Here is a 22961-nt window from a genome sequence, read left to right on the forward strand (position 1 = left end):
ACTGACAATGCAGGAGTGACACACTCACGCAACATCCTACTTCAGGCTGCCTTGCTAGGTCTTCTGACAAGCTGATAAGCTGCCATAGCGCAATCAAGACATTTCTTACCCTGCTCCACCTCTTTGGCCACGTGAGTTTTAAAGAAATAAACAGCTACCAAAAGCTGCAGCAAATACACTGCCAAGTTCTTTGCACTTGCTTTGAGTGTGTGTTCTCGCACAGAACAACACAGGGGTTGTAACTCTCATTGCTTTCTCTAGAATGTCACCCATCAGAATGGCCTCCCTGATGCTGCCCATTACTGGCAACGACAAAATCCTTGGAAAGTCACACATCCCCAGTGTGAAAGTAGCCCGCCAACAGTACTGCACCCTACGTGAGGCAGCCGCTTGTGTGCAATTGGAAGCCACCTGGTCATGGCAATTTCTGCTGCAAGTGTAGCTGGAGCTTAGCGGTGCTGTAAGCTGAAGCAGCTCTGCAGCTTAAAAGCCAGAAGGAAACAGAAACAGCCCAGCAGTCCGGGCATATGCAGGCAGTATAGAGGCAGCAGCAGAAATGCAAGAGGGCCCCCATACGCCTCAGGCTTGGAAGCTTTTCCCCAGCCAACCGCGGTTCCCCTCTCCCACGCTTCACGCCCCTCTTTGTAACCTTACCTGCAGCTGGAAGGTCTGACTGGGATCCTGGCCTGGCGTGAAGGTGAACTCTCCTAGCAAAGTTCCTTCCTCGTCACCTTCTTCCTGCAGGCCCTACAGGAAGACAGGGGTGGAGAAAACAGAACAGTGGGATGCGCTGCCGGAAGAGGATCACAAAGCCCCACAGGGCTTTCTGAAGCAAAGGTGGTCTAGCACCATCCACTGTGCCACTTCCCTTTCCCTCTGCCTCTCAAACTACCAACTCGCCCCAAGAGCGGGAAACCTTCTTTGCTGTGCTACCTTGGACAAAAAAGGAACGCTGTGGAAATGGAGCAACTCTGAGGAGCTTGTTACTCGCCCTGTGCAGGGAAGAACTGCACGCAGCAGCCCTCTTGGATCTGCAACCACCCTCCACGTCAAACGCTACGCAAAACTACCGCCACAACCCAGAGGAATCACTTACATAGACAGCAAAGTCCTTAGGAGCACTGGAGGTGCTGTCTGCATGGTAGGCCGTTGCTGGAACTCCATGGTTTAACGTAACTGCCGTGGGAAAGATGGCCCTGGGCAACTTGATGAAGACGTGCCCTTGGCTTCCTGGGAAGGGCCAGCAGTTACCTGGCTGATTGTCAGGCTGAAAAAAGAAGAAGAAACAGCGTTCATGTGCAAAAGAGCGTCCTGGCTGAAAATCCTGCTGCAGCATCAGGGGCTCTGCAGGTGCACTGGCCCATCAGCTCTGCTCCAAAGCACAGGCATACGGGCATGGCGGTGAGCTGGGTGCACAACCTGCAGAAGCTCTTGGGCTCCTTCTTTTGTGGGGCAGCTTGCAAAAAATAAAAAAGAGGGGCTGCTGTGGCTGAAAGGCACCTGCCCGGGGCAAAGAAGGGCCCACCTGCACGAGCCTTTCCTGCAAGGGGAAGCAATCGCTCCCTCTCATCCAGTCCCACCCCCTTCCCCCGGCACCAGCCAGGGCTCTGACTTGTGCCGGTAGCTCAGGAGCAGTGCCAGGATGGGCTGGCAAACACAACATGGGGCCCTCCTGCAGTGCACGCCCTCCGTGCCCTCTGGGGTTCATTAAGAGCCCCAGCGTTCTCGCAGCCCAGATCTCTCGTGGCACCTTATGGGTTCCCCTTCAGTGCCGGCCAGACAGCTCCACAATGGCTGGGAAGACAAGCAAGCTAGCCTGGCAGAAGCTTCCACAGAGGACCTGGGGCAGTCTGGCAGAAGAAATTCTCTGCCGGGATACACAAGAGGGGAGTAGGTCCTCGCAAGAAGGGGTGAAGACAAGGGTAAAGGCAACCCTCAGCAGGGCGTTTGGCCCCCTCTGCCCCGCACCATTCTTCCTCTGTTTCACACTGTTCTTACCTCAAGAATAATCTCAGGAGGCCTCATATATGGTGTCACCAGCAACGAGTACCAGAAGACTTTCCCGCTTCCAATCCAGGAGGGAGAAGTCTTGGAACGAACGATAGCGGCGCCTGCAAATAAAAACACGGGCACAGTGGTCAAGCAAGGCCAAGAGGAACCAAGGGCTGCTGACTCTGTTTTCCACATGAACAGCTGCACAGAAATGCCGGCTGCCTTTGCACTGTCCTCTTCAAAAGAGTTTCAAAGGCAGCCATACATCCCCAACAGTGATATTCCCCTCGTTCTCACTTGCCGTATCCCTCTGCAACACAATGCAGGGACTCGCTCAGCTATCCTAAGGGGCCACATAAACTGACAGCCAGCTGAGCAGTCACGTGAGAAACAACACCAAGTAGGAGTAGCGCTTTTCAGATGTGCTCCAGCCCGCTGAAGGCTCTCTCAGCAAGCACATTCTCAGGGCACAAGGTGGCCATTCACTCCTCACCCCTTCTCCCCTACCCTGCCCAAATGCCCGTCCTGTCAAACTGGACAAGACGCCCTTTGGAACCACCATCTGTGGTCTGGTTGTTTCTACAGCTTAACGGCACCTGAAGTTTTGCTGGCATAATTACGCATCTGGAATGGGCTTTCTTCCAGCTTCTCCAGGACTTGATTGATCATCTCTTGAACAGCCTGGGAAGAAAGACAAAGGAGAGCGCTCGTCAGAAGGAAAAGAAAAGGGAAAAGAGTTGCCTCCCAGCTCCCCTACAAAGCCTGCCAAAGCAAACTCGGCTGCTCCACTTGGATGTAATTCACACTGCCTGGGAGTTGCCTGCGAACCTCCAGAGCTCTACTATGACCATCTGGCACGGGAACAGAGAGGCTGCTCACTCCAGCACACTGGACACGGATGCGGCACAAATGGGCTTTTCCTGTCGAGATGCCCCATGACAGGCAGGCTGCGCTGACAGTCCTGCTGGCCAGGAGATGGGGCTCGAGTCAGGCACGAGGCAGGGATTGCCCAGAGGTCACCACAACTGCTGCAGGCCAGCCACACACAGAGAGTTAACTTAAAGCAGAAGACAGAGCTTGCCTACTGCAATGGGGAAGAAAGGCAAAACGCAGAAGGAACTAATGCCTGCCAAGCCTCGGGCTAACATGGCCTTTGAGATTCCCATCACGGGAATCACCGTCAGCTTAGGCTTCGGGCAGACCTGGGGCCGTGCGAGCTCAAGCCACCAAAAGAGACGGTATCCACAGAGCAAGGGCCCTGAAACCAGAACAGCCTTCAGACTGGATGCCCCACGGGGAGGCTGAAACACAGCGTCTCCTGTGCATCTGCACAGGCCCCAGGCACCCAGGGCAGCCAGGCTCAACTCAGGGTGCTGGCTTACAGGTCTTCCAGGGGAACCTGCCACCTCATGCACAGCAGCAGGTGCAGGGAAGGACTGACAGAGAGCAAGAAACAACTAAGGCATCTGAAATTCCCATCAGAGCTCATTCCTTTCCCCCACAAGAGCTCCGGAGCAACAGAGAAAAGGACCGATGGTGATGCACCAGCATTTCTTCCTGCTGGACAAGCCTTTTAGCTGTCTGTGACAGGGAACGCTAGCGAGATATAATGCCACAGTGGGGAAAGAACTCTCTCAGCAGAGCTTTTTGCAATGTCCTCTTACCTCGCCGGTAAAGCCTGGGAGCTCATTTCTCTTCAGGGCCTCGTGGAGAGCACGCAGGGTGATGTCCTTTGCTCCCCATTGCAGGAAACGAAGCTGCTGCTGGATCTTGTCGAGCTCTTGTTCCACCCTCAGCATTTCCAGATCATCACCCACCAGCCTAGAGACAGCAGGTAATTAATGGAGAGAGCGCACACAGCTGTCTTCTCACAAGCCGTGAGATGTGAGGCAGAGAACGAGCCTCACTCCGCGTGACGACAGGGTAACCGAGGTTTAATAGAGAGTTGACAATACTGGTTGGCAAGCTCCAAGAGCTCCTGACCGAGAAGCTGCTTCCTGGCTTCCTGGCTAACTTTGGGGGAACTAACGGACATGGAGAGATAGCAGCTCGAATGGGGAAGGGGAGAAACTCGGGGCCTTGGTCACAGAAGTTGGACTCAGGTAACAAGTGGTCATGGACAAGGGGCCGAGCTCCTCTAAAGAAGAGTCCAGCCAAAGGGAGATTCTTTTCTTACCATGAAGTCTTTTTTTCCACTGCCCTTGAGCCTCCAGCAAGACTTCCATCGCAGTAAAAACCTGCCAGGAATTCCACAAAGCTCTCAATAAATCATCTCTATTATTGTTCTGCCTTGGGCTGCCCACTCCCCTATCCCTGGGCAGAACAAATTGTTGGAGGCTTCCGAAAGAAGCATCCTCAAATCAGAGCTCTACAGAGACTCACCGAAGGACACCACAGCCACGGTGCACAGCAGCACCAGGGAAACTGCCTTCCAAGCCTTAGGTTGCCTACAAAGAAGGAGAAGCGTGGTGAAGAATGGTGAAGCAGGCCGTATCTGTACAGTGCAGAAGACGACTACGGAGCAACAGATGTTTGAAACTTGGGAAGGAACCATATCCTTACCAGTCCCCACGCCTGCCTTGCTGTCGTTCCGCCATTTCTCCGAAGCACAGCGACAAAAGACGCGGCTCGAAGCACAGCGACAAAAGACGCAGCTCGAAGCACAGCGACAAAAGACGCAGCTCCAAGCACAAGCGACAAAAGACGCAGCTCAAAGCACAAGCCAAAAAAGATGCAGCTTGAAGCACGAGCCACAAAAGATGCAGCTCGAAGCACAAGCCACAAAAGATGCAGCTCGAAGCACAAGCCACAAAAGACGCAGCTCGAAGCACAAGCCACAAAAGACGCAGCTCGCAAGGAGTGAGCCAAACCCTGTCCAACAGCTATGCCGTCAGGACCGAGAGTGGCCAAGGGCGGGGACAAGCTGCCTCAGTGCTGAGGGCCCTTTGTGACTTCACAATGGCCAGTGATGTCACCGCAGAGCAGCCAGCGCCATGTTTTGAGGGACAGGGAACAGGCTTTGCACCTCCTGCCTGCAGGGGAAAAGATCCTACAAGGTCAAAAAAAACCAAACACCTCCTGCCCAGCAGCCTGCTTGGTAGGATTTTGCTGAAGGGGAACGGGCTGGGAGCTACAAGCCGCCTGCCTTTTTCGGTCCCTGCTTTTGATGCCCTGTACATCAGATGTCTCACTCCGGGTACCCAGACTTTTCCAATGCTTTCCTATATCTGTCTTCCTACTGTCAGCCAGTGCTTCATTACAGCCAGGGCACAAGCAGATATGAAGGACCACAGATGCTGGTAGAAAGCACCAACAGGAAAAAACTGCACGTAGTTCTCCCTGCTCGTGAGAATTTCCACGCACGTACATGCACGTCAGTTGTTGCCTTTTATAAGATGTCAAGTAAATTATCCCGTGGTCAAAAAAACACCAAAATTCTTCTGATTGCACCAACCTCTAAGGCATTTGTTTGTGAGGTGGCTTTTGCTGATCCTCTTTGTATCCTTCCGCGCCACGGAAGGGGCAGAAGAAAAAACCACTTGCACACCCGCTCCATCAACTACCCGCGCAAGTCCTCTGAAGTCTTTTTTCATAGTCCTCATGCTTTTCTCAGTGACTTCATCACTGCCGGCCTGAACTGTCAATAAGGGGTAATAATCAGAAGGGCCAGTGAGACCAGGAAGTTTCCCAGAAACGGCCCTGACCCGCGCCCCAAGGAGGCAGCAGTCCTCCCTACTGGTAGGGTCCAGCTGACATGCAGGGCCCTCCGCTCCTCTCAGCAGGGAGCTGCCAATGACAGCCACCCTTCTTTCCTTCCGGTGGAGGCAGTCTTGATGCGTGAGGTCGACTGCTTCGCCCGGGACAGCCTCGCAAGTGGACCTTCCCCCACACCCTGATCCACCTCTCCCTCGAGTTCCGGGGCCTCACGCCTATTTTGCAGAGGCACCTGGGGAACCGAGCTTGGTCGGGACGGCGCTTGCCTACATCGCCTGGCCGGGACCCATTTCCACTCCTCCTCTTCTCTCAAACTGCCTCGCTCTGCTCGGCAACGGCAGGGGGCCCACCCCTGCCTGATGAGTATCACCCCCACGTCTACCTCTCAGAGGCTTACACCACAAGCCTGCCTCCCGCTCACGCTTTCTGATACTCCTGAACCTCTCAACCTCCTCCTGGAGGGCACACTCCACATCCTTCCAGCACTCCGCTCCACACTCTCTACAAGTTTCCTGTCTTTCTTGCGCTGAGGAGCCCGGGACAGGACACGGTACTCCAGATGCGGCCTCACCAGGGCAGGGGAGAGGGGGAGGATCACCTCCCTTGACCTGCTGGCCACGCTCTTTGGAAGGCAACCCAGGATCCCACTGGCCTTCTTGGCCGCCTGAGCACACTGCTGCCTCATAGTCAGCCGACTGTCCGCCAGTACACCAAGTCCTTTTCCGTCAGGCAGCTTTCCAGCCACCCCTCCCCAAGCCCGTAGGGTTGCCTGGGGCTGTTGTGACCAAAATGCAGGACCCGACACCTGGCCCTACGGAAACTCATAGAGTTTACCGCGGCCCAGCGACCCAGGTCCCTCTGTAGTGCCTTTTCCCCCCTCTGGCAGAGCAACGCTCCCTCCCAACTTGGAGTCATCCGCAAACCCACTGAGGGTGCACTCAATTCCCTCATCAAGATCGGTAATAAAGATGTTAAACAGAAGCGGCCTCAGTACCGAGCCCTGGAGGACACCACTCTGGACTGGCCGCCAACTGCACTTAACTCCACTGACCACAGCTCTTTGGGCCCGGCGTTTCACCCAGCGGAGCGTACGCCCATCCAAACCGTTGGCAGCCGCCTCTCCACAAGAATGTTGTGGGGGAGGGTGCCAAAGGCGTTACTGAAGTCCAGGCAGACCACATTGACAGCCATACCTTCATTCATAAAGCCATGCTGATTGGGCCTCACCCCCAGCTTACCATTAACTGGTCCGTGAGGCCACCCGAGATGATCCATTTCATGGCCTTCCCTGGCACCGAGGTGAGACTACAGGTCTGTAGTTACCAGGATCACCTTCCCAGCCCTTCTTGAAGATGGGTGTCACGTTTGCCAGTCCAATGGGACGTTTCCAGTTAGCCAGGACTGCCAAAAGAGGGTGGAGAGTGGCTCGGCAACCACATCCGCCAACTCCCTCAGCACCCTAGGATGCAGTCCATCTGGCCCCACGGACTTGTGAGCACCCAGCTTTCAGAGCAGGTCCCAAACCATCTCATCGTGGATTGTGCAGGGCCTATTCTGTTCCCCATCCCTACCTACCGGCACAAGGGGCCGTGTGCCCAGGGAGTAACTAGTCTTACTATTAAGGACTGAGGCAAAGAAGGTGTATGGGAGCTGCTGAGTCACAGCCTGAACCACTGATTGATCGCCTGAGGCAAGGACTGACTCAGCCACAGGAGCACGGGTGGAGGCAGTTCAACTGTGTGACCCGGAGGGGTGCAGCCTGGCTCCACCTCTCCCAGGCCCCATTTGAGGGCTGACTGCCGCTGGGGAAGGATCTCTTTCCGGAGATCCCTCCCTTTGCAGTTTTCTACTGCGAGCCTAGGCCACGGCTGAGCGTCTAATTTTTGATTCTCCCTTTCCACCACGATAATCTTTCTAATGATAAAACCCGTATAATACCATCCTAACCACGCCACTCTGCTATCTGTATGTTTGTAAATCATACAGAACAAGTACCTCAGCCCTATCCTGACCCTTGGTCACCACGTTGCCCTCAGCATCATCCAGCAGGGGATGGAGACTCTCCCTAGCCTTCCACTCGCTGCTGATGTATTTACAGAAATATTTACTGTTGTCCTTCACCTTAGTGGCCAAGTTCAGTTCTAGCTGGCCTTTGGCTTTTCTAATTTTCTCCCTGCACGGCTTCACTACGTACTCGTAATTGTCATAAGTTGCTTGCCCATTCTTCCAAATACCAAAAACTTTACTTTTGTTCCCGAGTTCCAGCCAGAGGTCTCTGTTCAGCCTGACCGGCTTCCTTGCCCGTCAACTTGTCTTCCATGACTCGGTGACGGTCAGCTCCTGCACTTTTAAAATAACTTCCCTAAAAGTATGCCCAGCCTTCCCGGGCTGCTGTGCGCTCCAGAACTGCCTCCCAAGGCACCTTCTCAACCACGGTCCAAAGGAGGCCAAGGTCTGCCCTCTGGAAGTCCAAGGGGGCAGCAGTTCCTGCTGACTCCCATCCGTGCTTCAACAGGGATCGGAAAATGCAGTATCTTGGGATCACTTTGCCAACTCCCAACCAGCCGCTCCCTCCCTCCTCCTCCCCAGCAGGAGAGCAGGAGAAAAGGGAATGAAAAGGCTTATGGAGCGAGATAGACAATAGGGAGATCTCTTAACATTTACTCTGACGGACAAAAGAGACTCAACATGGGAAAAGTTGAATGAATTGATGTTATATTTGATGTTAACGTTGTGGCTTTGTGATTTTTGTTGCTGATATTCCACCTCAGAAGATCACGTAAAATAGTGGGAGTTAAAGAGTTAATGTTCTGGTTCCTTGAACTGCCATTCATGGGCACGTGGGGTCCTCGGATGGGAGGGGAGGAGCGGCATTCCCGAGGACCTAGCGCGCAGAGGAAGAAAGGTGGAGCTACTGGCAGGACACCAGCCTCTTCTTCCCACTCTTGGTTTGCCACGGAGAAAAGCACGTGCTTCCCCTGCAGTCTTCTAACATGAGATCTTGTATTTTGGATACTTCCGTCTCTCTCATTTTGTTTGATTTTGTTGGATTCAGTAAATTCAGCTCCTCCTCAGACAGTTGCCGTTGATTCTGTTTTTGTTGGTGGGGGTTTTTTTTTTTGTTGTCAGACACACGTGTTGTCTCCCTTCCCCCTCTCCTGGAGCGCACGGCCCGCATCGTGCCTTGCCTTGTTAGTCACAGAGCCGGGGCCGGATGTGCCGCGCTGTTAGAAGGTAGGGTAATTTTTGTTGCCACTCTCTTTCGTCCCCTGGGTTTGTGCCCCTGTCACGGGCTCAGATCTGGAGACTCCTCCATGAAAGGTAAACCAAGTGGCTTTCCCTTAGCTTCACCGTCAGGGGCTGGATTGCCGTGGAGCCTGAACTGATACACACAGGTATAGTCCGGGTGGCCCCAGTTGCTCAGCACTCGCAGCTTGATGTAATTGATGAACCCGGAGTGCTCGTTCTGCAATGAGAAAAAGAAATGAACTGTGTTTTCCTCTCTCCTCTTTGGCCACTGACAATGCAGGAGTGACACACTCACGCAACATCCTACTTCAGGCTGCCTTGCTAGGTCTTCTGACAAGCTGATAAGCTGCCATAGCGCAATCAAGACATTTCTTACCCTGCTCCACCTCTTTGGCCACGTGAGTTTTAAAGAAATAAACAGCTACCAAAAGCTGCAGCAAATACACTGCCAAGTTCTTTGCACTTGCTTTGAGTGTGTGTTCTCGCACAGAACAACACAGGGGTTGTAACTCTCATTGCTTTCTCTAGAATGTCACCCATCAGAATGGCCTCCCTGATGCTGCCCATTACTGGCAACGACAAAATCCTTGGAAAGTCACACATCCCCAGTGTGAAAGTAGCCCGCCAACAGTACTGCACCCTACGTGAGGCAGCCGCTTGTGTGCAATTGGAAGCCACCTGGTCATGGCAATTTCTGCTGCAAGTGTAGCTGGAGCTTAGCGGTGCTGTAAGCTGAAGCAGCTCTGCAGCTTAAAAGCCAGAAGGAAACAGAAACAGCCCAGCAGTCCGGGCATATGCAGGCAGTATAGAGGCAGCAGCAGAAATGCAAGAGGGCCCCCATACGCCTCAGGCTTGGAAGCTTTTCCCCAGCCAACCGCGGTTCCCCTCTCCCACGCTTCACGCCCCTCTTTGTAACCTTACCTGCAGCTGGAAGGTCTGACTGGGATCCTGGCCTGGCGTGAAGGTGAACTCTCCTAGCAAAGTTCCTTCCTCGTCACCTTCTTCCTGCAGGCCCTACAGGAAGACAGGGGTGGAGAAAACAGAACAGTGGGATGCGCTGCCGGAAGAGGATCACAAAGCCCCACAGGGCTTTCTGAAGCAAAGGTGGTCTAGCACCATCCACTGTGCCACTTCCCTTTCCCTCTGCCTCTCAAACTACCAACTCGCCCCAAGAGCGGGAAACCTTCTTTGCTGTGCTACCTTGGACAAAAAAGGAACGCTGTGGAAATGGAGCAACTCTGAGGAGCTTGTTACTCGCCCTGTGCAGGGAAGAACTGCACGCAGCAGCCCTCTTGGATCTGCAACCACCCTCCACGTCAAACGCTACGCAAAACTACCGCCACAACCCAGAGGAATCACTTACATAGACAGCAAAGTCCTTAGGAGCACTGGAGGTGCTGTCTGCATGGTAGGCCGTTGCTGGAACTCCATGGTTTAACGTAACTGCCGTGGGAAAGATGGCCCTGGGCAACTTGATGAAGACGTGCCCTTGGCTTCCTGGGAAGGGCCAGCAGTTACCTGGCTGATTGTCAGGCTGAAAAAAGAAGAAGAAACAGCGTTCATGTGCAAAAGAGCGTCCTGGCTGAAAATCCTGCTGCAGCATCAGGGGCTCTGCAGGTGCACTGGCCCATCAGCTCTGCTCCAAAGCACAGGCATACGGGCATGGCGGTGAGCTGGGTGCACAACCTGCAGAAGCTCTTGGGCTCCTTCTTTTGTGGGGCAGCTTGCAAAAAATAAAAAAGAGGGGCTGCTGTGGCTGAAAGGCACCTGCCCGGGGCAAAGAAGGGCCCACCTGCACGAGCCTTTCCTGCAAGGGGAAGCAATCGCTCCCTCTCATCCAGTCCCACCCCCTTCCCCCGGCACCAGCCAGGGCTCTGACTTGTGCCGGTAGCTCAGGAGCAGTGCCAGGATGGGCTGGCAAACACAACATGGGGCCCTCCTGCAGTGCACGCCCTCCGTGCCCTCTGGGGTTCATTAAGAGCCCCAGCGTTCTCGCAGCCCAGATCTCTCGTGGCACCTTATGGGTTCCCCTTCAGTGCCGGCCAGACAGCTCCACAATGGCTGGGAAGACAAGCAAGCTAGCCTGGCAGAAGCTTCCACAGAGGACCTGGGGCAGTCTGGCAGAAGAAATTCTCTGCCGGGATACACAAGAGGGGAGTAGGTCCTCGCAAGAAGGGGTGAAGACAAGGGTAAAGGCAACCCTCAGCAGGGCGTTTGGCCCCCTCTGCCCTGCACCATTCTTCCTCTGTTTCACACTGTTCTTACCTCAAGAATAATCTCAGGAGGCCTCATATATGGTGTCACCAGCAACGAGTACCAGAAGACTTTCCCGCTTCCAATCCAGGAGGGAGAAGTCTTGGAACGAACGATAGCGGCGCCTGCAAATAAAAACACGGGCACAGTGGTCAAGCAAGGCCAAGAGGAACCAAGGGCTGCTGACTCTGTTTTCCACATGAACAGCTGCACAGAAATGCCGGCTGCCTTTGCACTGTCCTCTTCAAAAGAGTTTCAAAGGCAGCCATACATCCCCAACAGTGATATTCCCCTCGTTCTCACTTGCCGTATCCCTCTGCAACACAATGCAGGGACTTGCTCAGCTATCCTAAGGGGCCACATAAACTGACAGCCAGCTGAGCAGTCACGTGAGAAACAACACCAAGTAGGAGTAGCGCTTTTCAGATGTGCTCCAGCCCGCTGAAGGCTCTCTCAGCAAGCACATTCTCAGGGCACAAGGTGGCCATTCACTCCTCACCCCTTCTCCCCTACCCTGCCCAAATGCCCGTCCTGTCAAACTGGACAAGACGCCCTTTGGAACCACCATCTGTGGTCTGGTTGTTTCTACAGCTTAACGGCACCTGAAGTTTTGCTGGCATAATTACGCATCTGGAATGGGCTTTCTTCCAGCTTCTCCAGGACTTGATTGATCATCTCTTGAACAGCCTGGGAAGAAAGACAAAGGAGAGCGCTCGTCAGAAGGAAAAGAAAAGGGAAAAGAGTTGCCTCCCAGCTCCCCTACAAAGCCTGCCAAAGCAAACTCGGCTGCTCCACTTGGATGTAATTCACACTGCCTGGGAGTTGCCTGCGAACCTCCAGAGCTCTACTATGACCATCTGGCACGGGAACAGAGAGGCTGCTCACTCCAGCACACTGGACACGGATGCGGCACAAATGGGCTTTTCCTGTCGAGATGCCCCATGACAGGCAGGCTGCGCTGACAGTCCTGCTGGCCAGGAGATGGGGCTCGAGTCAGGCACGAGGCAGGGATTGCCCAGAGGTCACCACAACTGCTGCAGGCCAGCCACACACAGAGAGTTAACTTAAAGCAGAAGACAGAGCTTGCCTACTGCAATGGGGAAGAAAGGCAAAACGCAGAAGGAACTAATGCCTGCCAAGCCTCGGGCTAACATGGCCTTTGAGATTCCCATCACGGGAATCACCGTCAGCTTAGGCTTCGGGCAGACCTGGGGCCGTGCGAGCTCAAGCCACCAAAAGAGACGGTATCCACAGAGCAAGGGCCCTGAAACCAGAACAGCCTTCAGACTGGATGCCCCACGGGGAGGCTGAAACACAGCGTCTCCTGTGCATCTGCACAGGCCCCAGGCACCCAGGGCAGCCAGGCTCAACTCAGGGTGCTGGCTTACAGGTCTTCCAGGGGAACCTGCCACCTCATGCACAGCAGCAGGTGCAGGGAAGGACTGACAGAGAGCAAGAAACAACTAAGGCATCTGAAATTCCCATCAGAGCTCATTCCTTTCCCCCACAAGAGCTCCGGAGCAACAGAGAAAAGGACCGATGGTGATGCACCAGCATTTCTTCCTGCTGGACAAGCCTTTTAGCTGTCTGTGACAGGGAACGCTAGCGAGATATAATGCCACAGTGGGGAAAGAACTCTCTCAGCAGAGCTTTTTGCAATGTCCTCTTACCTCGCCGGTAAAGCCTGGGAGCTCATTTCTCTTCAGGGCCTCGTGGAGAGCACGCAGGGTGATGTCCTTTGCTCCCCATTGCAGGAAACGAAGCTGCTGCTGGATCTTGTCGAGCTCTTGTTCCACCCTCAGCATTTCCAGATCATCACCCACCAGCCTAGAGACAGCAGGTAATTAATGGAGAGAGCGCACACAGCTGTCTTCTCACAAGCCGTGAGATGTGAGGCAGAGAACGAGCCTCACTCCGCGTGACGACAGGGTAACCGAGGTTTAATAGAGAGTTGACAATACTGGTTGGCAAGCTCCAAGAGCTCCTGACCGAGAAGCTGCTTCCTGGCTTCCTGGCTAACTTTGGGGGAACTAACGGACATGGAGAGATAGCAGCTCGAATGGGGAAGGGGAGAAACTCGGGGCCTTGGTCACAGAAGTTGGACTCAGGTAACAAGTGGTCATGGACAAGGGGCCGAGCTCCTCTAAAGAAGAGTCCAGCCAAAGGGAGATTCTTTTCTTACCATGAAGTCTTTTTTTCCACTGCCCTTGAGCCTCCAGCAAGACTTCCATCGCAGTAAAAACCTGCCAGGAATTCCACAAAGCTCTCAATAAATCATCTCTATTATTGTTCTGCCTTGGGCTGCCCACTCCCCTATCCCTGGGCAGAACAAATTGTTGGAGGCTTCCGAAAGAAGCATCCTCAAATCAGAGCTCTACAGAGACTCACTGAAGGACACCACAGCCACGGTGCACAGCAGCACCAGGGAAACTGCCTTCCAAGCCTTAGGTTGCCTACAAAGAAGGAGAAGCGTGGTGAAGAATGGTGAAGCAGGCCGTATCTGTACAGTGCAGAAGACGACTACGGAGCAACAGATGTTTGAAACTTGGGAAGGAACCATATCCTTACCAGTCCCCACGCCTGCCTTGCTGTCGTTCCGCCATTTCTCCGAAGCACAGCGACAAAAGACGCGGCTCGAAGCACAGCGACAAAAGACGCAGCTCGAAGCACAGCGACAAAAGACGCAGCTCCAAGCACAAGCGACAAAAGACGCAGCTCAAAGCACAAGCCAAAAAAGATGCAGCTTGAAGCACGAGCCACAAAAGATGCAGCTCGAAGCACAAGCCACAAAAGATGCAGCTCGAAGCACAAGCCACAAAAGACGCAGCTCGAAGCACAAGCCACAAAAGACGCAGCTCGAAGCACAAGCCACAAAAGATGCAGCTCGAAGCACAAGCCACAAAAGACGCAGCTCGAAGCACAAGCCACAAAAGACGCAGCTCGCAAGGAGTGAGCCAAACCCTGTCCAACAGCTATGCCGTCAGGACCGAGAGTGGCCAAGGGCGGGGACAAGCTGCCTCAGTGCTGAGGGCCCTTTGTGACTTCACAATGGCCAGTGATGTCACCGCAGAGCAGCCAGCGCCATGTTTTGAGGGACAGGGAACAGGCTTTGCACCTCCTGCCTGCAGGGGAAAAGATCCTACAAGGTCAAAAAAAACCAAACACCTCCTGCCCAGCAGCCTGCTTGGTAGGATTTTGCTGAAGGGGAACGGGCTGGGAGCTACAAGCCGCCTGCCTTTTTCGGTCCCTGCTTTTGATGCCCTGTACATCAGATGTCTCACTCCGGGTACCCAGACTTTTCCAATGCTTTCCTATATCTGTCTTCCTACTGTCAGCCAGTGCTTCATTACAGCCAGGGCACAAGCAGATATGAAGGACCACAGATGCTGGTAGAAAGCACCAACAGGAAAAAACTGCACGTAGTTCTCCCTGCTCGTGAGAATTTCCACGCACGTACATGCACGTCAGTTGTTGCCTTTTATAAGATGTCAAGTAAATTATCCCGTGGTCAAAAAAACACCAAAATTCTTCTGATTGCACCAACCTCTAAGGCATTTGTTTGTGAGGTGGCTTTTGCTGATCCTCTTTGTATCCTTCCGCGCCACGGAAGGGGCAGAAGAAAAAACCACTTGCACACCCGCTCCATCAACTACCCGCGCAAGTCCTCTGAAGTCTTTTTTCATAGTCCTCATGCTTTTCTCAGTGACTTCATCACTGCCGGCCTGAACTGTCAATAAGGGGTAATAATCAGAAGGGCCAGTGAGACCAGGAAGTTTCCCAGAAACGGCCCTGACCCGCGCCCCAAGGAGGCAGCAGTCCTCCCTACTGGTAGGGTCCAGCTGACATGCAGGGCCCTCCGCTCCTCTCAGCAGGGAGCTGCCAATGACAGCCACCCTTCTTTCCTTCCGGTGGAGGCAGTCTTGATGCGTGAGGTCGACTGCTTCGCCCGGGACAGCCTCGCAAGTGGACCTTCCCCCACACCCTGATCCACCTCTCCCTCGAGTTCCGGGGCCTCACGCCTATTTTGCAGAGGCACCTGGGGAACCGAGCTTGGTCGGGACGGCGCTTGCCTACATCGCCTGGCCGGGACCCATTTCCACTCCTCCTCTTCTCTCAAACTGCCTCGCTCTGCTCGGCAACGGCAGGGGGCCCACCCCTGCCTGATGAGTATCACCCCCACGTCTACCTCTCAGAGGCTTACACCACAAGCCTGCCTCCCGCTCACGCTTTCTGATACTCCTGAACCTCTCAACCTCCTCCTGGAGGGCACACTCCACATCCTTCCAGCACTCCGCTCCACACTCTCTACAAGTTTCCTGTCTTTCTTGCGCTGAGGAGCCCGGGACAGGACACGGTACTCCAGATGCGGCCTCACCAGGGCAGGGGAGAGGGGGAGGATCACCTCCCTTGACCTGCTGGCCACGCTCTTTGGAAGGCAACCCAGGATCCCACTGGCCTTCTTGGCCGCCTGAGCACACTGCTGCCTCATAGTCAGCCGACTGTCCGCCAGTACACCAAGTCCTTTTCCGTCAGGCAGCTTTCCAGCCACCCCTCCCCAAGCCCGTAGGGTTGCCTGGGGCTGTTGTGACCAAAATGCAGGACCCGACACCTGGCCCTACGGAAACTCATAGAGTTTACCGCGGCCCAGCGACCCAGGTCCCTCTGTAGTGCCTTTTCCCCCCTCTGGCAGAGCAACGCTCCCTCCCAACTTGGAGTCATCCGCAAACCCACTGAGGGTGCACTCAATTCCCTCATCAAGATCGGTAATAAAGATGTTAAACAGAAGCGGCCTCAGTACCGAGCCCTGGAGGACACCACTCTGGACTGGCCGCCAACTGCACTTAACTCCACTGACCACAGCTCTTTGGGCCCGGCGTTTCACCCAGCGGAGCGTACGCCCATCCAAACCGTTGGCAGCCGCCTCTCCACAAGAATGTTGTGGGGGAGGGTGCCAAAGGCGTTACTGAAGTCCAGGCAGACCACATTGACAGCCATACCTTCATTCATAAAGCCATGCTGATTGGGCCTCACCCCCAGCTTACCATTAACTGGTCCGTGAGGCCACCCGAGATGATCCATTTCATGGCCTTCCCTGGCACCGAGGTGAGACTACAGGTCTGTAGTTACCAGGATCACCTTCCCAGCCCTTCTTGAAGATGGGTGTCACGTTTGCCAGTCCAATGGGACGTTTCCAGTTAGCCAGGACTGCCAAAAGAGGGTGGAGAGTGGCTCGGCAACCACATCCGCCAACTCCCTCAGCACCCTAGGATGCAGTCCATCTGGCCCCACGGACTTGTGAGCACCCAGCTTTCAGAGCAGGTCCCAAACCATCTCATCGTGGATTGTGCAGGGCCTATTCTGTTCCCCATCCCTACCTACCGGCACAAGGGGCCGTGTGCCCAGGGAGTAACTAGTCTTACTATTAAGGACTGAGGCAAAGAAGGTGTATGGGAGCTGCTGAGTCACAGCCTGAACCACTGATTGATCGCCTGAGGCAAGGACTGACTCAGCCACAGGAGCACGGGAGACACGAAGACAAGGGTAAAGGCAACCCTCAGCAGGGCATTTGACCCCCTCTACCCTGCACCATTCTTCCTTTGTTTCTCAGTGTTCTTACTTCAAGAATATAAGCCATCAGTGGCAACAACTGCCAAAACTTTCCCACTCCCAATCCAGGAGGGAGAAGTCTCTGAATGAACAATAGCAGTGCCTGCAAATTAAAACACAGGCAGAATGGTCAAGCAAGGCCAGGAGGAATTAAGGACTGCTCACATTGTTTTGTACATGAACGGCTGCACAGAAATGCTGGCTGCCTTTGTAACTTTGCTAGTAGCAAGTATCCGTAGATTGTAGAGCCCTATGCTGACACCAAAAGGCTCCCAGTGTGATAACACTCAATTCTTTTAATTATAATGCCTTTCCATATACAGCAACAATAGATGTGGAGCATACTTTTTTTTTATGATCTCAATATTGGCTATGGATAGGGAGAGATTTGCTTCTGCCTGGCAGGGACACTGGTGGACATTTGCCACAGATTTGAAACACAGTCTCTGTGTTCTCTGAAGAACACGAAGCAGTAAAATTACCACAGGAGGTCACTGTTGTAACATGTATGCCACATCTAAGTGAGTGCTGAGGACCAGCACTCCACTTTTGAACGGTGCATCCCAAGCCTGTTCCTGCTGGCAAACCAGAGCATTCAGCTAGAGCACAGAAGACCGCTATACCTATAACAGGACAGAGAACTATGTAACAGAACTATGAAAATAGCCATTGTATGTTGACAATGAAAGGAAACAATTTACTTTCTTGTCTGTAAATTCCTGTATCATTAATTATAATGGTTTATTGGTACACGGAAAGAAAAAAAAAAAAAAGGAAAAAAAAAAAAAAAAAAGAGACAAATTGAAAAGATTTGTATGTTTAAACTTCATTTTCTACGTTTATGTTGGGCATTTTACCGGGGCATCAGCAATCATCGAACAAAAACATCTCTTTCCTCTGAGAGACTGAAGTCATGCTGTCACACTGCTTTTTGTTTGACAAGTGTATAGTAACTTAAATGGTTTGTTTCAGATGCTTCTCCTGTTGCCTTTGTATTAACATCAAGGGGTGATTAAGAAAGGCCTCTTTTCTGTTTTCTTCCAGCTGTAGAAGTCACAATCACAGACATCTTGAACGGTAAAAGGTATGTAATTTCTACTTTGTTTTTTCTGCCAAAAGAATTAGAGAGTTATTCATATGCTAATCAACATATTTCATCTCAGTAGAAGCCTTACAGAAAATTATAGTAGAAAGCTTTCATAGTCAAACTCTTCATTTACAATACATGAGTTCTGTTTGTTTGGTTTGTTTTTCCCTATGGTAACTTAAGCCATTAATGTATTTCCCTTCTTTATAGAATGCCTTTTGTACGGGAATGAAAGCATGTTAGTGTTCATTTCTACTTACTTTTCCCTATAAAAAAAATAAATAATTTATCAGATTGTTTTGAACAAGCATTTCTTTTTAGGAAACTAGTCTACGAAGTCATTAGGGTTTATGCCAGGAAGTGATTGCTCGCTTCTGAGTCAGTTACTGTGCACCAAGTTGTCTTCATACTGCTCATTGCGGAAGTGGAACAGTACAGCTTTACTGAACGCTGCTGGGAGCATCATGGTTTGCTACCTCTGCAACAGTCCTTCTAGCTGTTTTTATACAACTTAACCATGAGAGGACTACCAGAAATACCTAGATTTTGGCTACATTTCTATCATCAGGAGTGGGTCTGATAATGTTGCAAGTTCCTTGTTCCAGCAGAAGCCATGAGGCAATTAGCATAAGAATCCTTGTGGTGTGAGACCTCGGCCAGACTTCGCTCTATATACATCCAATGTGAGTTGGCGAGACAGGAGGACAATTATCTACATTTTGAAGTGAGAAAATGCCATAGTGCCAAGGGGTAGGAAAAGCACACAATATTCACGCTGGCAGCCACCACTGTCCATGTGACAAAATAACATTATTGGGGTTTTCAAGTGCAATACTGTGGGCATAGCAGCATGAACAAGAGCACAAGAAAAATAAGGGAAAGTATTGCCTGGACAGCATGAGTGAAGGTTTACAAATCTCTGCATGTAAAGCAGTCTATTTATTTGCAAACAGAAGGTCATGTATCCAAGTTGTCTAATAAAAAAAAAGCTTATCTCCCACACTGTGTGCATTGGTGTAGAGACAGTTCAGATGGGCTGTCAGACACGTTGTCTTCTTAGAGGAGCCCTTCCTAAATTCTTTGGGACACTTCTGAAGTTTGTCCATGCTGCTTCCTAAAATGACAGTTTCCTGTCTCTTCTCTGTCACTCAGAAGTACATCCCATTCCCCCATCAAATCTAGTTTAAAGCTCTACTAATCAGCCTAGCAAGTTTGCTGCCCTATAAAGCTATAGCGGTTAGAAAGAAAAGCTGAGAGAGGAGAATGGAAAATGGGAGAAGCTCAGAGCACTGTGTCATAGAAATCAGATTTGGGCAGGGGATGTAACAAGTGTTTGTGGACAAGGGGCATAGCTTCTCTAAAGAAGCATCTAGCCAAAGGGAGATTGCTTACTTTCAACTTACAGGGACTGAAGGCAGGGCTGTGGGTGTGCCCATGTCACTGCACAGTACCTTGCATTCCCTAAATACTAAGCTGCCTGGTGATTTCCTCTCACACATGGCCACCCGCTCAAAGAATTCATCGAGCTGGGCACACTTGCACCTATGACACTCCTCTCAGCCCCTTGGAAAATTCCAGATTCCAGAGTTCCCTGCTATCAAAGGTGTGGGCTGCTATTCTGTTCTGCAGGATCTCTGCTCGGATGCACTCATCTGCCCAGAAAGTCTGTGGCCCCCCCAGTCTGTTGCAGCCCCAGCCCAGCCATTTCAGTAGGTGGTCACCTTGTTTCAATGTGTTCACACCAGAGTCCCCTTCTCTGCTGAAAAAAGCACCTGCACCAGAGGTGACTGCCACAGACAGTGACCACAGTGCATCACGAATTAGGGTTTTTGAAACTGATTGGATTCTCAAGGAACATGCCACAGTTTGCCTGAATGTTTGTGTGGCTCAATTGCAGTTCTTGGCCTACAGCACAGTGTAAACAGTTTCAATGAAAATAAGCTCTGCCTTGTTTTCAAGAAAGGCAGGGGCTTTCCTGGCTTTTTCTCATCTTTGCAGTTTCTGAAGCATCTGTATGCCATTTTTTGCTGTAAAATGCTGAAGACATACAGCTGTCCTCAATCTTGAGTAGACTGAAAGAGTTGCTGACTTTTTCTTGTGAGTACTCCTTGTCCCTGAGTACTTTCCTGAAAATTGCTTTTCATCGGAATTCATAAGAGTAAACACATGCAAATGGTTGAAGGCAGTAGATTAGCAGCGGATTTATTGAACTACCATAATCAGTTCACTAATTCATAAGGTGATTTTTTCCTTAGTCACTTTCAGTCTTAACAGCACAGCTGTTGGAGAGGGTTTGGCTCACTTCATAGTTAGCTGCATGCTTATTTACCTGTGCCTCAGAGATATGGTGGAACAACAACAGGAAGACAAAAACTGAGACTGGTGTGGGTATGTTTCCTTCACAAGTTTTGAAAAGTTTGGTTATCCTTTCACCCTGAACTAAAAGGCAATTTTTATTTTATTACTTTTTTTAAACTTTTTGTTTTTACCACTCTTTACAGTTGACTCATCTTCTATTCCTGACAGATAAAGTTTCTTTTGGAAACCTGGTCCGCCTTTGTGAAAATATCACAAGGTCTGTGGAGAGCAATAGCATGAGAAAAATAAGGGAAAATACTGCCAGGATAGCTTGTGAAGGGTTACAAAGATCTGAATGTAAAGTTGGCTGTGTACTTTTAGATGGAACCTCATGTATGCAAGTTAGTCTAATAAAAAATAAGTCTAAAATTCTCTTAGTTCTCAAGAACTTTGTCACGTCTTTGAATAATAAGCAACTGCCCAGTTCCCCTTGAAGATATATTCTATTCGCCACTTCAAAACTTAGGAAATGATCATAAATCCAATTTTTCTTGAGGTTGTCTCAAAGGAATGTAGAAATTTGGAAGACAAACCTTGCTTGAAGTTAATGTTTCCCAGCTTTTTTGAGGGAGGTTGGGGGGAAGTTGAGTCAGCCCACATTGGAAGAGCTGAGCCGTCAGATAAGCCATCTCTCCAGGAAAAGACATTTATAAAATTTTTAATGGTAACCACTGCGGAGTTCTGAAATACTTGCAATGAATCATTCAGTGCTACATATTGGCCTCCTCTTCTACCACTGAGTCATAACTCCTACTTCAGTAGGAGTAAGCATGGGCAAAATGAAACCATAAAAAGCCTTCTGCCTTCCTCTCATGTTTGGTCTACTGAATGTCAGAACTACTATAAGGGATTCTAGCAGGGATTGAATTTGACTGTAAGAAAAAAGCAACTATCTTCAACTTCAGTGGTAATTGTAGTTATGACAATATACAGGAAAGGTGGTCAGTATAGTACAGAGATAAATTTCAGGTGCCAATCTTCAAATTATAAATGAGAAAACATCTACTCAGAAGCTATCAGAACTTGGAACTATGTGAAATTCACTAGTAACCTCCCTGATAACTTGCAGGTTATATGCTACAACTGAAGTTCTACATCTGCTCAAATATTCCCTGTCCAATTTAGGCCACTGAAATGATCCAAAATAGCAGCAGATACTCATGATGTGTCTACTTTTCCCTTAGACAGTGGTATCAGTGTCCATCTTACTGTCATGAACCCAGCAGCTTGCAGTTTTATTAGAAATTCAGAGGGTTCATTTTGCCTATGGAAGTTTCATGACTGCAGAGTGGAGGTATATTCTAATTACATATATGTATAAATATATGTATATAATTACCCAAATATAATGCCAAATTCCTGGAGCCAACAGGACAACAAGAATGGCCTTCTTTAGATCTGTAGAACAGTTTTATGTTAGGTAGCTCTCTGATCAACAATCCCAGGAACAGCAAATATAGGAGAAATCAGAATCCAAAAGTCTCACCACTGGGCAAATGGCTCAGGCTAGTAAAACCCAAGCATTCAGACGCATGTTAGCTTGTTGGTTTCAGAACCACTCTAGGTGAATGCTGTGATTCTGCTATGAGAAAAAGTACTCCGAAGTAATACTGGCAATTTTAGCAGTCCCTCTTGAGAAAAGAAAAGAGGATTATGAATCCTGTTCATAATTGTTGGACCTTTGCACCGTCTCAGGTGTCATGTGTTATTTATGGAGAAAGATACTGTATTCACAATGCTATTACCTTGTCAACATGCTAGATTTGAGAATACTTAATGAACTGACTAATTGCCCACATGCAGTATACAGCAATCATAAGTATATAACCCTGATAGTTTATATAGCCAGGATTTTTACTGTATCTAAATCCAAATTCCTAGAGCAGTAGTCTAATGTCTCAAGCACTATAATCCATAGGCTGAGTATTCTTCAGGGTATGGAACCTATCATTTAGAGGCATTAAAAGCTAAGTATACAGCACCTCTGTATTATCTTTAAATCATTCATGTACTCTGAAAAAAAAATCCATAAAAACAAACAGACAACCCTGCAAGAAAAAAAAAACCAAAAATCACACTGTTAAGTGTTCTACAATAGCATTCTGATATAAAAACAAGAGAACAAAATGATGCAAGTAAATTCTCTGTGATGACTCGCAATGTAGAGGTTTACAGAAATTCTTCAATCATATGGTTACACTAACTCAAAACAAAAATGTGTTATTTTTTATATGGACCTACAGGCTTAATTAAAAATAGTCTCTAATGTATCGGTGTTATTTTGATTTGTGGAGAGTAGCTAAGAAAATGGCTATGCTGAGTCGTTGAGTAGACATGTAAATCTTGTTGCCATTACTTAGTGCAATTCCTATCTTGACTTGAAGGAATAAGGATATATATGACAAAGTATGAAAGATTAGAGCTTATATTTTACGAATTTGCATCCATTGGTGGCATTGTAAAGGTGTTTTACAACAAACTGGAGTTCTATAAAAGGACCTCCTGTGCAAAGTGTTGATCAGACTACATAGCTCGGTCAGCCTCATCTGTCAAGCATAAACGTGTTGAAACATGCATTATGGAGTTTCTAGTTTTACAGATATTCAAAACACAACTGGACAAGGTCTTGAGCAACTTGAATTGATCCAACCCAAACGCTTGGACGGAGGAGGAATAGACTGGAGCAGATGACATCCAGAAG

The 22961-nt window shown here is 50.3% G+C and overlaps 1 protein-coding gene across 4 annotated transcripts in view; it reads right to left on the reverse strand.

Annotated features, from left to right (window-relative positions):
- Positions 1-22961, reverse strand: part of LOC125690933 (SUN domain-containing protein 3-like) — a 71849-nt gene that overhangs the window by 4401 nt on the left and 44487 nt on the right. Inside the window, exons 2-9 of one of the 4 annotated variants that reach the window (XR_007375840.1) lie at positions 12879-13035; positions 11811-11895; positions 11221-11333; positions 10319-10489; positions 9877-9969; positions 6945-9172; positions 4375-4439; positions 4200-4229 (exon numbers count right to left, since the gene is read on the reverse strand). Coding sequence is in view for 2 of the 4 variants with exons in the window: in XM_048939729.1 (XP_048795686.1) it covers positions 8993-9172; positions 9877-9969; positions 10319-10489; positions 11221-11333; positions 11811-11895; positions 12879-13035 (799 nt within the window). In the remaining 2 variants the exon portion in view is untranslated. Of the gene's footprint in view, positions 1-654; positions 748-1096; positions 1268-1998; positions 2112-2588; positions 2674-3656; positions 3814-4168; positions 4230-4374; positions 4440-4743; positions 9173-9876; positions 9970-10318; positions 10490-11220; positions 11334-11810; positions 11896-12878; positions 13036-22961 lie in introns of those variants that run through there. The other 3 variants (XR_007375841.1, XM_048939728.1, XM_048939729.1) reach the window with 3 other exon arrangements.

The sequence above is a fragment of the Lagopus muta genome, chromosome 3 (assembly GCF_023343835.1).
Source record: "Lagopus muta isolate bLagMut1 chromosome 3, bLagMut1 primary, whole genome shotgun sequence".
In the NCBI taxonomy this organism is placed as follows: Eukaryota; Metazoa; Chordata; class Aves; order Galliformes; family Phasianidae; genus Lagopus; species Lagopus muta.